This window comes from Amyelois transitella, chromosome 3 (genome assembly GCF_032362555.1).
Source record: "Amyelois transitella isolate CPQ chromosome 3, ilAmyTran1.1, whole genome shotgun sequence".
NCBI lineage: Eukaryota > Metazoa > Arthropoda > Insecta > Lepidoptera > Pyralidae > Amyelois > Amyelois transitella.
Window position 1 is genome coordinate 6,859,453 of NC_083506.1, and position 15,811 is coordinate 6,875,263.

Here is a 15,811-nt window from a genome sequence, read left to right on the forward strand (position 1 = left end):
CTCTATGCTTTACGGCGTAGACAAAGCCGACAGTCTCAAAAAGAAAGGTCACGTTTGGAAACCCTCTGTCAATGCTTCCATGAGCGAGTTCGTTTGGTAAAACAGGTAAACAAAATTTCAGTATCTTAGTAGTAGGTTAGTATATTGTCTGTTAGAGACTCGAAAGCTAGTGACTTTGATTAATCTTAATTTCATATAGATCAATGTTGTATTTTTAAAATGCCACATGTCTTCCTGTTTTGGACTAACTGGTTTTTTTAAATGTTAAAAATTGATTGATGAGATGTAAGTTAACTATCACCTGAGTCCTATCTCTAATATTCTGATGTATAATATCATGCAATATCGTTGTTTAATCACTATCGTCTGATCGAATTTAGAAATTTTGATATACATGTGATTGCATTTTGTTGTCAACCTTTATTATGTTAAACCCATATCTTGTGACATGAAAGTCCAATAAGGGAAGTTGCGTAAAGTTGAGTAATTCCAACGCAGGTCGCAGTTTTGTAATATAACAGCTGCTCAGAACGACGCCATGGCGTTGGATTGAAGTCGAGAGTCGTGGAGCGGGCGACGCGTCGTCGTCGCCGCGGGCAACATGCCGCGCCGCCGTCCACCGTCGCCGCTGGCTACCAAGTCTCACAAGGAAGATTGAAAACTCACAAACTTCTAGGTTACTTTGTTTTATTTTTCAACGTACTTAACCAGCAACAAAATATATACCTATAAAAAGAACCAAAAAAAAATTAATGTTAAAAACTCAACACAAAAGTAGTGGAAACTGTTCGCCAATAGAAGTATAAAAGTTTCCAATAAAGTTCGCCGCCATTGATACGAGACACACTGGGCATCGTTCGGGTAGGAGGGCCAGCTTGTACGGAAGATAAATTCGTCGTTTTGGTGCGTGTGAGAGAAGGCGCGGAGTGCGCGGGGCGCGGAGGGCTGCGGCGCCGGCGCGCGGAGGCTGTTGCGCTCAGAGCACCTGCGCCCGCGCTCCGTAGCGCCGCTCGCCGCGTGCTCGAGTCCCCGCGCCCGGCAGCGCCGTGCCCTAGCGTCGCGACGCCGCCCACGGTAATGTCAAACGCCGGTGGCGCGTCGGGGTCGGGCGGCAGCGCGTCCGCCACTGCGCCGCGCCGTTTGCTGCCGCACTCGGCCGGGCCGCCCGGCCGGTTTTGTAATTTCGCCGGGCGGGCTGTGACGTCACAAGACTAGTTTGACGCGCGTGCGTGACGGTCTTCGTCAGGACGCCTGCCGTCGCTACCCCGACCTTCTAGCCAGTGGAATGACGTGCTCGTTTGCTTTCCAAGTTAGGACTGAAAGTCAAAGATCGCTAATCGTAGTGCTTTTTAATAAAGTGTTTAAATTAAATTCCAATCAAGTAGTGTTTGTTTATTGTAGTTTAGAAGACAAGTTTGTTTTCACATTGTAACAAACATTTAAAAAGTTCGCAATTTGTATGTATTCTCGTCTCCATGTTTATGTGTTCTTGGTATAAATACCAGTGCACAACACACTACATAAGTGTTCCTCGTCGTAGTGTTTCCTTCATGTGGATGTGTTCGGCAAGCTCTTCATGTGTGTGTGCGCTGCGCAAGCGCACACTCTGACAATCCAGCTCCGTGCCGCGCCGCCGCAACGAAACCTTTTTGTGTTTTATTTTTCCTCCTGCAGTGGGGAATGTTCTTTTTCTTAAGGCTTTGTAACCAACAAAGACTTTAAAACCAACAGATCGAAATTATTTTTCTAGGATGATCGTTAACAACATAATATAATGGCAAACACAACTATGAAGTCTTGTATTATTATTTGATAATTTAAGTTTGTCACACACGATTTAAACGAATGCCTATCTGACATTGCCTAAGTTTTCATATGTTATGTTATGTAGTTTTATTAAATATATTTATAATATATTTAATAGTTATATAAGTTTTAGCAATAATATGTTATAAAAAATTAATAACGGTCTGATAGTTTTTGTAAGGCTAATTTAGTCTTAGTATGTAGTGTCTCTCTCTCCAACTTATGGAGAAAGAGTATTTTTGTCTTTGTTGCTTCATCGAAGGAGCTCAGCCTCCGCAGCAACCCATTGAAAGCCTCCCAGTATGGCTTCTGAAGCAATAATGCAAGTTCATTTTGTTTTTCTTTTTCTTATTAACGAAGGCGAACGGATGCCTTCGTCCAATTTGAGAATATGAACTTGCACGTATGTGCATTTCATACAGACGTCGTGCAAGTAGGTAATTCCTTTTAAAACCCAAAAAGAATTTGTATATTTATGACGCAAATTTTAATTTTTCTTTTATTACATTTTAAGCACTTATATTCAATTGTCTACTCCACATTAGTACTTACATTTGGTATTATCGTACCATTTAGGTGTTTGTTTTGTTGTCGGACCAGTCTGCCATCCACGTGAGCACAATGGTTACTAGTTTGTTCCGTTTGGTGGTTTTTCCGGAGCCCGGGGTTGCTTCTGAACAAGTTCAGCCACTTCTCGGCGACCAGATGTCGTTGGATACTCGTTCTGGTTCTAACTGGACTTAAATCAGCTGTTGTTATGCCCTTGGTGGAAGTAAACATGAAACAAAGTTAAGTGCTGGTATTCTGGTATCCTTTCGCGTTCATATTACAGTTCCAGTGAGAAGTTAATAAATTGAGGGAAACATAAGAATTACTTTGTTCTTCTAGGGGCTAGTTTGGTTAGTTACAGTATCAACAATAAAATTCAATGTAACCATCGCATTGTAAATAGTGATAGTAATACAATTCCAATAGAATTAATCAGCAAACGAGCACGGCAACACTGCTGGTTACTATAATATAGAACATACGGACAAACACTTATGTTATTGAAAACAAAGTTCCCGAAAGGTATTTTTTCCCTTTCAGAAGTTGAAGTTGGTGGAGTCAAGTGTAGAGCGGGGTGCTCCTAAGTGGAGCCTCCGCCCGCACGAAGACGTCGCCAATAGCGTTAAAACGCGGCGTGATGTCCGCTTCACCGCCGCACGACGAGCGCGCGCGCACGCCCCGCGCCGGCTGTTCCCCGAGCTCAGCGCCGCGCTCGCCGGCGCCCGCACATGCCGTCCTCGCCACCATGACTCCGGTTCAGCCGGCACACGATTACTACCCGCACAAAGTAGAGATGGACTCGGATGATGGTTACCCACCCGACCCTCACTCCTACCGCCATTCTCCCCACGAGCTCGCCGCTTATGCTCCAGACAACAAGGTGCCCGTGCAGCCTGACGTCTATGACCAGGGGATGGAGTCGATAGACGAAAAGACGCCGATAGATCTCATTTATGCAGATGATAAACAGACCGTGATATACACGACGACTCCGGATCAGAAACGCGTGGAAATGATTAGTGAACAACTCGACGATGGCCATCTCGTGAGCGGGGGTGGGCAGCTGGTGGACGGCGTGTCGGTGGTGGTGGGCCCGCCTGGTCAGGCCGTGGTAGTCATCGCGGACCATGTCGTCGACGAGCTCGGACAAGTCATTCCGATACCCAGGTAATGTCATGCATAATTTTCCCATCTTCGATTAAATTACAAAACAAACTTTTATTCATAGCCTCGTTTATACGAATATCAAGTTTAGAATTGATTCTTGCTTTTTATTACTTTGTTATTTATTAACAGTTTGAAACTTCTCGTAGCTAGGTGTTATGATGTTATAAACTTGGCGGTTTGGTAGTGGAAACTTCCATCTCGGCAAAATTTAAAAATGCAGCAGGATTGGAGTATTAATATTATGTACAATGAAGTTTTTTACATAGTAAGTGTAACGGGACTGAAGGGTATAGTGATTCGAAATAAAAGTTTTCAGCTACGTGGTAATAGTTAAGTCGTCATACTTACTCGTGCTTCGTAAGTTACATGCCATGTGTGTCCATCTAAACGGTTCAGTTAAATTGGAATTCTACTTGTTCGTAGTTAGCATCTCCATATTGGCACTTTGTGCGTTAGTAATATGGAAACAAGTGTTTGCACAAAGCCGTGTGCCTAGGTAGTTTGAGAAACGATGTTTGCTTGGAGATCTAGTGGTAGTGTAACGGTTGTACGGTTTAGGAGCGGCGCGCGTGGGCGGAGCAACGCGGTCACCTTGAACTTGCCGCGAGAGTCCGCGCGCACCTCCACTCGACCCTAGCCAGCTCCGATCACATTTCGATACTCTAATAGTCAACCGCCATTATACCTTTTTTATATTCGTTTATCATAGCTATAAAGCGTTTCTTTACCTTTGATCACGGAATGCATAATAAGACAGGTAGGTTTGGATTATTCAGGCAATATAAAACTATGTAATGTGTTAATAATGGCCATAAAAATTAAGGAGGATTTTAGGTAAAGGTAGCTGGGTAGTTTTTTTCACAAAGCTTATCTTCATAACATATTTCCAGTTGAAGTTTTAAAGTTTGTCGCTAATAAGGATAGTGATAGCACACCTACCTTCTTGAATACACTAAATAATCACTTTATTATACGGGCTGTAAAACAATTTTGATGCAACGCGATTTAAAAAAAATATGTTTTAAGTATTTTTCATCATTACTTATTTTGTACAATATCCAAAAAAGTTAAGTTAGTCGAAAATCACAATCTTATACCTGTTCTAAAATGATAACTTATAATGTAATTACACTTTACCTAACCTTGTATTTTAATGAATTGTAACTTACCTGCCTCAATTTAAATGGTCTACTTGTTTATAAAATGTTCATCATGGCAGTGCCGTGTGGTTCCCGGCACCAATATAAAAAAGAATAGGACCACTCCATCTTTTTCCCATGGATGTCGTGAAAGGCGACTAAGGGATAGGCTTACAAACTTGGGATTCTTAGTCAGGCGATGGGCTAGCAACCTGTCACTATTTGAATCTCAATTCTATCATTAAGCCAAATAGCAGAACGTGGCCATTCAGTCTTTTCAAGCCAGTTGGCTCCAGTTCCAGTTGACCCCGCAAGGGATATAGACGTGACCATATGTATGTATGTATGGCAGAAAACTTCAATTATCAGCTGGAATATGTAGTTACGTTAACTTGTCTTAAATGCTATTTATTACTGTTATCTTATTGGCACATAGTTAATCCTGTTGTACATTATATATCTGTCTGGAAAAATTATATAATAAAGGTGATATGTTGCAATAACAAACACAAGAAGCAAGGCAAGACTGAAAGTAATCGTTTGCAAACCAACACGACGCAAAAACTTACCACGTGCATGTCATTCAAATGGCATGACGCTGATGTTCTACGTCTACGTACAGTGTAGTAAAATTAGTTACGTCGTCTGTTTGCCACCTAGACGAGTTCCACCGCCGCCTCCTATAAAGCCTGTCAATGAAACGTCTATTCAAATATTATCGCGGTTTTAATTTGTTTTGCTTTTCAGTGTAAACACTACGTTTCCAAAATAGAAGTATAACAAAAATATAAGTAACGTATTTTTTTGTAAAAAAAATAAAACAAATTTGAACTTTCACCAAAAAATCACTTTATACTATTAACGTATCCACCATCTAATCATAAATTACAGATATGTTATCTGTTTCTACGACTGGTTTCGGAATGTATTAAGAAAATGGTCTTTAAAAAAGAGGAGGTCGTCAATTTCAAGCGATACCGTGCGTGAGAATAGCTTTTTGATTACAAACAAATTTATAATGTGGTGGTGTAGTACTTATTTTTAAGTTTATCCACTTGTGTTTTATTAACCTCAAAACTATTAGAACTAAATTTTTTTTAAAGGTTATATTGGATGCATGTACAAATTTAACGAATTAAGTTGGAAAGAAAATTTTGAAATACTCATTACGATTAAACACTTCGTTAGGTAGGTTATTTGATTATTTTTATAGATAAGGTTTAAAATTTATACTTTGGAGAAGTATGAAGCTACAGGTTTTAAAGCCAAATGAATAAATAATTCACTGCTCTTGATGACGATTCTCTTAGAAGTTAAAACATACATAGTTTCAAGAAATCAAGTTAATCAAAAGTCTATGTTAGTATTTCAATGGTCCTAAAAAGGATGATGTTAGTAAAATTGAATAAATAATCCATATATGGATCGGTAGGTAAGTGATAAAAAGTCGGCTGAATCGTTTAGATGGAGCGAGAGGCTGCCTCACCCACCGTGCCTCCAACACTTTAATGATGACTTTTTGTTGCATTGCGGAGCAAGGCAAGGGCTTAAAGCGAGAATCTGTATGTTACAAATAATAGTAGTTTCTCATACTTATGTCAAAACCTGTAAAAAATTTAACGTATGTATATCCTAATGATATTATCTTCTATTACTATAAAAATAACAAAATTAGTATCAATATGATATGTCGCTGTCAAATGTCTGTCAAATGCAAAAAAAAATATTAAATATCTTCAATTGTCATATAATGTGAAACAAAAAAACAGTTTTCTGGATTAAACTTATTTTTGTAAGGAAAAATTAAAAGAGAGAAAAGAGGTTGATGCAGTCAGTATCATCGGTAGCGAGTAGCCATTCCGCCTTCGCTCGTGTCCGGCGCTGTGTTGTGAGACAGACGCCCCCCCTCTCCCCCCTGCTCCTCCTGTACCGCAGCCTTATTTTATTGCCTCGCGCTCGCCGCGGCCAGCCCTCGAGATGAGCACCATCGCTTCGTTTCTCGCCCCAATCATTATTTAATGTAATTATTTGGCCGGTAAACTGCTTTTTTTTGGAAATCATAACAGTTATGTACACTTTTTATTGGTTCGGCTCAACTCCAATGTATTTTGTTGTGGCGACGCAGTATAGCTTGTTTCGTCGTATGCCTAAATATTACAATATCTTGGTATTATTTAACTTCGTGTTTTTTAAATTTAAATAACTGTTTTTGAGTTTACCAATTTAATCATACAACCCAAGCCATAATTAAGTTTTATGTGTAAAACATATTACGCAATTTTATTAAAATTCAAAGTGGCAGGGTCAATAAACTCGTGAAAGCGGGAGGCATTAAGCTCTTAGCAAAAGACATCAACGGGCCCTCGCGCTCCCGGCTCGTAGCGCGCGCCCGTAGCGCGGTGGGTGACGTCAACGGAACGTTCACATTGGGACAACATGGCTCTTGCTTTAGGAATTATGTATTAACAATGATAATATTTCGACTTCAATATTCTATTTAATATCTACGTTTATTATATCTTTTTTATTTCATAATTTTTGATGTAAAACTGACGTTGAGATTATGCGATAGCTCGATGTTAAAATAGATTTATTGTAGTTTTGTCTATTTGATTATCATATGTGTAGGAAGTATAGTCGCAAAGTAAGTTATTCACTACAGAAGACAGAAGGAGAAAAGAGGAGTGAAATAATTAAAACAAAAGTACTATATTATGGAAATAAATTGAAAACATTTGACAATAAAATATAATCAATCAATAATCTCTGACATTTTTTCCTAACTCTACAAACCATGGCAACCGTTGCTATCTATGCTATATGTATCTTTAACGCCCAACTGATTTAACATGAAGAAGTAACTGAAATTAACACACGGTCTGTAATTACCGCATCAAAATAATAGTAAAATAATAATATAGACAACAAGATATGTAGTATTTATATATGAATACTTACATAGATGAAAAAAAATTATCAATAAAAGCTAAATTTTACCAAAGAACAATTTCCTTTTGTTTATTTTTAAACATCAGATGTTACTTAATTAAAAGTTATGTTATTTCAAACTTCATGTATATTTGGTGAAATTTGGAACAGTATAATATTGACATCTTAAACAGTTTTCGAAAATTGAATTCCATTACCATCATTAACCCGTCAAGCTAAACGTGGTCTTCGAGTCTTGAAACTATTAGCTCTGTCTACCTCGTAAAGGATAAATGGTATGTGTTTGTCCGTCTTAAAGAGTTAAGCCTCCAACGAAAAACTACGCCCGCAGCAATACTGCAATTCACACCGGAATGCGACTGGGAGAATCATAGAAAACGAAATAATAAGAGACAATAGAAATGCCATTATGTATAGTCCATTTCTTTAGGTATTGAAAAAAAAACCTTGATAAGTCTTTTTGTTAAAAAATTTTTTTAATCAATTAATAGCAATGGGAAAATAACCATAGTACTTTATGTAATAAATATTTTAAGTTTACGTACATATAGATTGAAAATAATTTTAAGTTTACTTGCACATAGTCACGTCTATGTTTTTTGCGGGGTTGACAGAGCCAACAGTCTCGAGAGTCTTAGAGAAGTCTCAGAAAAGACTAAAATTTAGCTGTATGGCTTCATGATTTTTCATTTTATGATTGTTTACATGTATTCCAGTACCTAAATAAATGGACTATAATTGAAACTAAAGGAATGTATCATCGTTGTGCCACGCAGTTATGTTTTAAAGCTGTTAAAAAAGATAAAAACTGTATTGTCAATAGTCAATGCTATTGATGATTGATATCAATTGCGACGACATATTCACTAGTTTTACCATTTCTATAGCCTTATATTATTAAAAATTCTACAATGGCAATCGATGAGAGTCTACAGTGACCACCAGATAAACAGAGTTCAGTGTGTCCTCTAAAAATTAACGATCATCCTTTCTACCTGACGCCCGCGCCGACTGCAAATAAAAAACGGTTTCCCCGCAAAGGGTTCAGGTTTACTTCCCATCACATGGAGGCTGTGGATGCCGCACACATGTTTATAGTTATACTATAAACACACACAAACACATGCGCACGAGCACGTTACTTGGCCCGAAGCCGTCGTCGGACATCTCGAACTCGGTGGGGGATAACATTTCTTTCGAACGTAAGAATAGCATGGATCCAATTTATTTAATAACGGGATCGGTTATTTAAAAATGGTTTTAAATTTTTGTTGTTGACAATTATAACAATGACATATAACATCTTTATTCCTTGCGGGGTAACCAGAGTCAACAGTCTGGAAATGACTATAAGGCGACATTTAAATGGCTTAATATGTTGACATCAAAAAGTGACAGAAGTCTGGTCCATCGCTAAGAAGTATCCCAAGTTTATTAGCCTGAATTTTAGTGTCGAAAGATTGTAAAACAGGAGAGCAGACACACACACTTTGTTTTTTCTTTACTACGAGAATAGCATGGAAGTTCAAACATTAAAAAATATATATATAATTCTTTTATGATGTTTACGTTGAAATGATGACCAAAGTCAGTTGTTATTGAAAGGAAAAACACGTGAGATTTTATTTTTTATCAAAGGTTTTTGTTGAAATCATCTGCAATTAGATGATCCTAAATTTGATGTTTTATAGTAAGTACTGTAATAAATCTGAGAAACATAAATGATTGTATTTATGTGAATTTAAATAATACACACATTTATGTTTATATTGCTACTAGGAAATCATAAAGGACAAACAATGCTCCTTAAAGACTTACTTCAAAAGCATTTATTTCAGTTAAAAGGCCATATCCACTATGTTTGAGCATACTTTATTATTTTTCTTGGCCACAGACCTTACAAAAGCGGATCCATTATAGGGTTTTATTATCTTCCATCAAGGTCTGAAATCGTAAGGCATCGGTGATACAAAAACGCTGGTTAGTTGGTCTTTTAAAAAGTATATCTATTTAAACAGGAATACGATTGAAAATGAAAGTGAACAGTTTTGGAAAGTAAGTAATCCTAGAGATACGCAATGTTTTTATTAATTCCCGGGGATGCCTTTGTGGTCGGAATCGTTCAAGTTTATTAGTCCCGTTGTTTGAACTTCATTCGCGGCTTGGTAATCAATATTTTAATAAAAGTAATAATAAATCCATAATCCCAATCACAATTTATAAATGCGAAAGTAATTTTATTTGTTTGTTGTCTCTTCACGCGTTATTTTCGTGAAATTTTGTAAATATAATATAATCAAGAGTCTGGAGAAGGATATAGAGTACTTTTTATCCCCGTTAAAAATAAAGTTCCCGAGGGATATGTGTTCGTGCAGGCGCAGCTGCGGGTAAAAGCTAGATAAAAATAAATATATAATGTATGAATATGTTTATTTGCAATCATTATTTAAAAATTTAGGTTTGAGTATGTTTAGCGCCTCGTCATCATATGATTTAAGTGAGTTCTCAGGACTTGCTCAGCAGAGTCCCCTACGGTGTAAAAAATTAACATTATTAAAATTTGATGGATGGTTGCGGTACATACACAAACGAATATTTGGTCATTATTGTTTAAATAGTATTAATTTTGTCATGTTAGTAACAAAGGTGCAAAATTATATTCACCGTATCTATGATTTACTACGAGTACTTAATTTCTTACTTGTTACAATGTTATTGAGTCAATGAAATTTATAATATAACTTAACTATATTTAATTACACCCATTAAAAACTGGTGTACCAAAAATTAACAAACAACAACAAGTAGGTTTGTAAATCATCCAATGTTTTCATGGCTTGAATCGAGATAATCAAATATGAAACCAAAAAAAAAATTATTACAATTAAGATGTCTGAAAACGATTAAAATAATTGAATAAGTTCATCAATTCACAACGTTTTGGTCACTTTTAAATCTTTCACAATAATATTTAAGAATTTCAAAACCATTAACTAACTTAGCATAGATAGGTATCTACAATAAAATCATTGAATCATAAAATCGGAGAAACTGTTTATTCATCACATTGACATCGCACTCACACAATGTAAAACATATTAATGTGAGTATGTGTGTGTGCTATCAGGCGAGTATTGAAGCTTATTAGTGCGATAAAGACGGAAAATACAGTTTGGGCCGGAGCGACAGAGAAAATTACATATCAACAAGGCTGGCTTTACCATATAAGCATACATTTATGTAAGTTTTTATTAACTTGATTCGTTATACAGCACGCCATTATAATAATATATGGGTACATATAAACAAAATTGACTTTAATTTAAAAATTATACTATGGGATATAAAAAAAAATTCGTGTTTTTCACGATATTGATAGAATTACTGCCATTTTATTGGGAGAATCTACATACAACAGCCAGCAGTCTTGAAAGACTGACAGGCCACGTTCAGGTTTGAAAATGATATAATTGAGATTCTTATATCTCGGTGTTCGTACATGTCACTATTATGAAGCATTCAGTTGTATTTTGTCTACATCATCAAATCATTAAGTTCTGCTGAATCTGATTTGAAACGTATTCATAAGTGCACGAGCTTTGTATTCGAATGAGATTCATTAAATAAAAGATGGAAGTGTTCCGAGTGATTAAGCAATATTTTGTTTAATAATATTTTACTTATGTCGGCATTTTATCAGTACTATTAACCCTTTTTTGTAGAATATATGTGAGGCTTTAAACAACATATACCTATTTTGTATAATTGATTGGCAGAATTTATCCCAATTTATTTTAGACTTCTATGATTGATCGTATTGATTTGAGAATTAACTTGACAGTAATTTTATTTTCGCTGCTTTTTACTGACTTTGAGCCTGGAAAGTCTAGAGTAAGATCCATATACTACCATTCAATGTATATTTTATATATCAGTATATTGAAGTCAAGTATTGCTCGATATTTTTATACCCAACTAGGGAGCACCCGCGGCTCCTTTTTTAGCGGATGCCTTCATCATAGCAACTATCTACTTGCCAAATTTTAGCTCGATCGGTCCAGTAGATTGGGCTGTGCGTTGATAGACCGACCAGTCAACGAGTTTACACCTGTGTTTTATATAAATTTATATGTTATTGCTTAATATCTTTATTTATTATATATCATTTATTTATAATGTAATTTTATCGCCTCACATTTTCTACGATATTATAGTTTGTTTTACGTTACATACTTTCCTCATTAAACGCGTCATTTGTGTCTTCGACAGCTACGTGCCATTTACTTAACCACAACACATTAATTTACACTTCAAACTTTGTATAGAATGATGAGACGAGTATCTGATGTTAAATAAAAAATTCGTAAAGTATACTTGTTCATATACGCTTCGGTAGTACGCTTGTCTGTGACACCGGAGGTCCCGGGTTCGAATCCCGGCCAGGGCATGATGAGAAAAGAACTTTTTCTGATTGCCCTGGGTCTTGGATGTTTATCTATATAAGTATTTATTATAAAAATATAGTATCGTTGAGTTAGTATCTCGTAACACAAGTTTCGAACTTACTTCGAGGCTAACTCAATCAGTGTAATTTGTCCCGTATATATTTATATTTATTTATTTATTTTATTTATTTATTTATATGTTGATATTTGATTGTTTGCAGTCATATTAATGGTCTTTGTGTGTTATTGAATACCTGTGTATTGTCTTTACACACACATGTTAATGTAAGTCATAAGAATATTTAAAAACGTTAGTACATGTGATAACGTAGGTCTGGTTGGGTGGCTAGTTTGTATAACCTATGTTCTTAACTCTTTACCGTCAGGTTATAATTTCTTGAGACAATAGTAATCTGATAGTTTACAAATATTCTGTGGATATAAGTATTGTGATGTGTCATTTGTAAAACCATTCATGGTTTTTTTGGCACAGTGTTTGTGCTCTTGCCTCAGAGGTTAACAACACTTTTAACAGATTTTTAAAATGTCAATGATAAGGTCACTATTAAATATGTAGGCACAAAAATTTCTAACGTTATTTTGTTAAATCTTAAATAAAATAATTATAGGTTATTATATATCGTGCGTAGGTATATCGTAAGTGCATTCTCTCACTCTTTGTTCAGCGAGGGTGCATGGAGTGGACAGGGGCCGCTGTCGATGACATTGCGGCAAGGACTTGGGTGCAAGGGCGCGCCTCTCACTTGCCATGCCGACATTTTCGGATGCCAATTTAATAATAACAGTTAATTGATACTGGCTATTGGAATGAAAATAAACAAGAAGGCTCGCTTATATTTATTGTTCATATATGCTTTTACAAAATTACGTATTTCATTCTTTTTCGTGGTCCGGTGGTGCCTCATTACTGTGAATCGGAGTTTAGTAGAATCACTAATTTGAATTGTAATTTAGCTATCACATCCATTAATTCAATCCTAATTGAGTAGGTCATATTTCTTTTGTACAAATTGTGCATGTCTCGCATATGTATTTTGTAGCCATTCCAACTTCAATATTGCTATCCCCAAATGTGATAATGGAGTAAGTACTTGTAAGTATTTTATTAATTACTTCGTAGCTTGCTCAGAAATCCATAGTATAATTTTGCTTATCTTTTAATTCGATTCTATCTATGCAAGCTATGTTCTATAATTAAGTTTATTCTTCGAGTACATTTAAAAAAGAAAACTTCCAAGTAGCAAATATGTATGTATTCTGCGCAGAGTGCCGTACGAGTCAGTACATACAAGGAGTCGCGATCCACCACGTCCGCCGCAGCGCGATGTAAATGATCCCCTTGAATAATGTATCCCATTCCCGGTCTCCTCTTCTGCCTCCACGTATAAGGCACACGACAATCGACCGTTACTTCTATCTAACTGCTCTCTAACCATGTAAACTTATAGAGAAGCACGCAAATTGACAAATCCATTATAGTGAAGGTGTGACTTTTAAACATTTCCGCCAAATACGGTGTTCGGAAAACAGAACAATGACATTTCTCGTGTTTATTAAATTAAGCCGTTATATTTTATATGTAAATTACAAGACAATAAAACGATAAACCTCAGTGTATAGGTATGTAGGTAGGCATAAATAAATCTATCGTGCTAATAATTATTTGTTCGGCATCTTGCTGCAGTGAATTTCGTTACGTCGAAATTACATTTTAGCTCTATTCGTTTGTTGAATTTCCAGCATATATACCTAATCATTTGACATTGGTAAATCTTTATCCGAAATTTTCAGATGGCAAAATGTAACAAATCAAAAGTCAAAACTTTTTACCCAAAAATTTATAAAATACCTACATTTTTTACTATTAGAAGAAGAAAAGGCAACCTACTACATTACATTTTACTATTGCTATGTATATCAAAATAGCCCTTCCAGGTTATGGGTTATCTGTGTTACCTACAAAGTATATTCATAATCTTAATTGCTTTTCTTAAGCAGGTACGTAAAATATGGTTTATTCATTTACACATACCTTATATTGATAACTACGAAGCAAAACAATATAGTGGTACGTATAATTGAAATAATTTCATTCAACATCGATCACGATTTAGTGATATTACTATGGAATTAATACATAAATGGAAATCTAATTATGCCAGCCAGTCACAGTTTGAATGACGGTTATAAATGTTCTTTAGTTAGGTATCTGACTGACTTGACGTTACTTATTTGTAAGCATAAGCGTCTAGGCTCTAGTAATATTTATACTTTCATTGCCTGTACTGACCCACCCGTCTATGATCTCAGCAGGTCACTATTTAATATTTTTGCTAACTGGGTTAACTCAGTTTCATTAATGAAATAAGTTAAGAAACTTTAAGAAACTAAGAACGTTATATAGGTACCTATACCTTGGGAATAATATCATCTGATGAGTCATCCTCAAAGGCAACATCCGTGATGCTGATGACTCAGCAAGATTTAGTCATTTATGAGTTTAGTGGTGTATTAACGAATCGATCATGTTTTTAATCGCTACATGAACATCTTTTCAATGTATCATTGAAGAATGTTAGAGAATCATTGAACTTACATTGAATGTTTGCGAGAATTGAATCATGCCATATTGCGACTGTCTCGAATACCGCGTCGTCGACTGTATATACAGCGAGACATCGTGGAAAAGTGGATAGTTCATTTGATTATAGACTTTATAGTTAGAGCAGGTGGTGTGAATGTTGTTGTATGCGGCGTTAGATAAGGCACACAGACGGGTCACGACGAGCGCGCACGCGCGTTCGTGACCTTGCCGCGCGCGCCTCGTAGAGGTCACACTCTTGTATTGATGCGATGCCCTTGCGCAGCACACCACCACACACCATACCACCTTCGTCTTTGACTTCAAATCCACTATTTGCTTCTTTGCAATATTGTGTTAGCTATAAACAATCAGTCATTACGAGTATACATTGTTACCATTATGTCTTTCATATTTTCAACAACCAAAACATTACATAAGTAGCGCGTAGCACTTTAAAATGGCGATACACTTGGCGAGAGTATTTGCCGTAGATGACATTGAGATTCAAATAGTGACAGGTTGCTAGCACATCGCCTAAATGAAGAATCTCAAGTTACTAACCTACATATAAAAAGTATGTATTTTAAAATTGTACCTACTAAAAATTTAATACCTACCTAATAATAATAAAATCCCTGTAATACAACTGAACGTTGCCTTTCAGTCTTTTCGAGACTTGACTCTGTCTACCTCGCAAGGGATATAGACGTGAATAAAAACTTCATAAAACTAAATAACACCTTTGTACTACAATTACCTACTGTATATAATGCACCAGTGTATAATTTTGTGTACATAAATAAATAAACTTCTAAATATAAGTTTATGCTATTTTAAGTAAAAATATTACACTTCATGTTCAATTTAAAGAATAATGAAAATGAAATCTGAGTTATTCAGAGAAAAGTTGAGTTTTATACCAAACAGACTTTTGATAAACACATCATGTTTGTTGCTGCCAGGGATAGAGTAGATACATTAGTACTCGTATTTGTATTAATTATGCGCATACACATCATTTTATTCTCAACATGATGTTGTATCAGTAAACAGTTATCATAAATATGTCTAAAAATGGAAAGTATACCAAGGTTTATTGTTAACTTCAAAGTTAAGTTACATCTTTTTTTCTTTACACACAGGGTTGTACG

The 15,811-nt window shown here is 36.0% G+C and overlaps 1 protein-coding gene across 3 annotated transcripts in view; it reads left to right on the forward strand.

Moving 5' to 3' along the window:
- Positions 1-937: 937 nt before the first annotated feature.
- The window catches only part of LOC106135498 (protein grainyhead), a 102,000-nt gene continuing 87,126 nt past the window's right edge, over positions 938-15,811 (forward strand). Inside the window, exons 1-2 of one of the 3 annotated variants that reach the window (XM_013335817.2) lie at positions 938-1,074; positions 2,896-3,522. In XM_013335817.2, the coding sequence (XP_013191271.1) occupies positions 2,993-3,522 (530 nt within the window). In that variant the 5' untranslated portion in view covers positions 938-1,074; positions 2,896-2,992. The remainder of the gene's footprint in view (positions 1,075-2,895; positions 3,523-15,811) is intronic. The other 2 variants (XM_013335815.2, XM_013335818.2) reach the window with 2 other exon arrangements.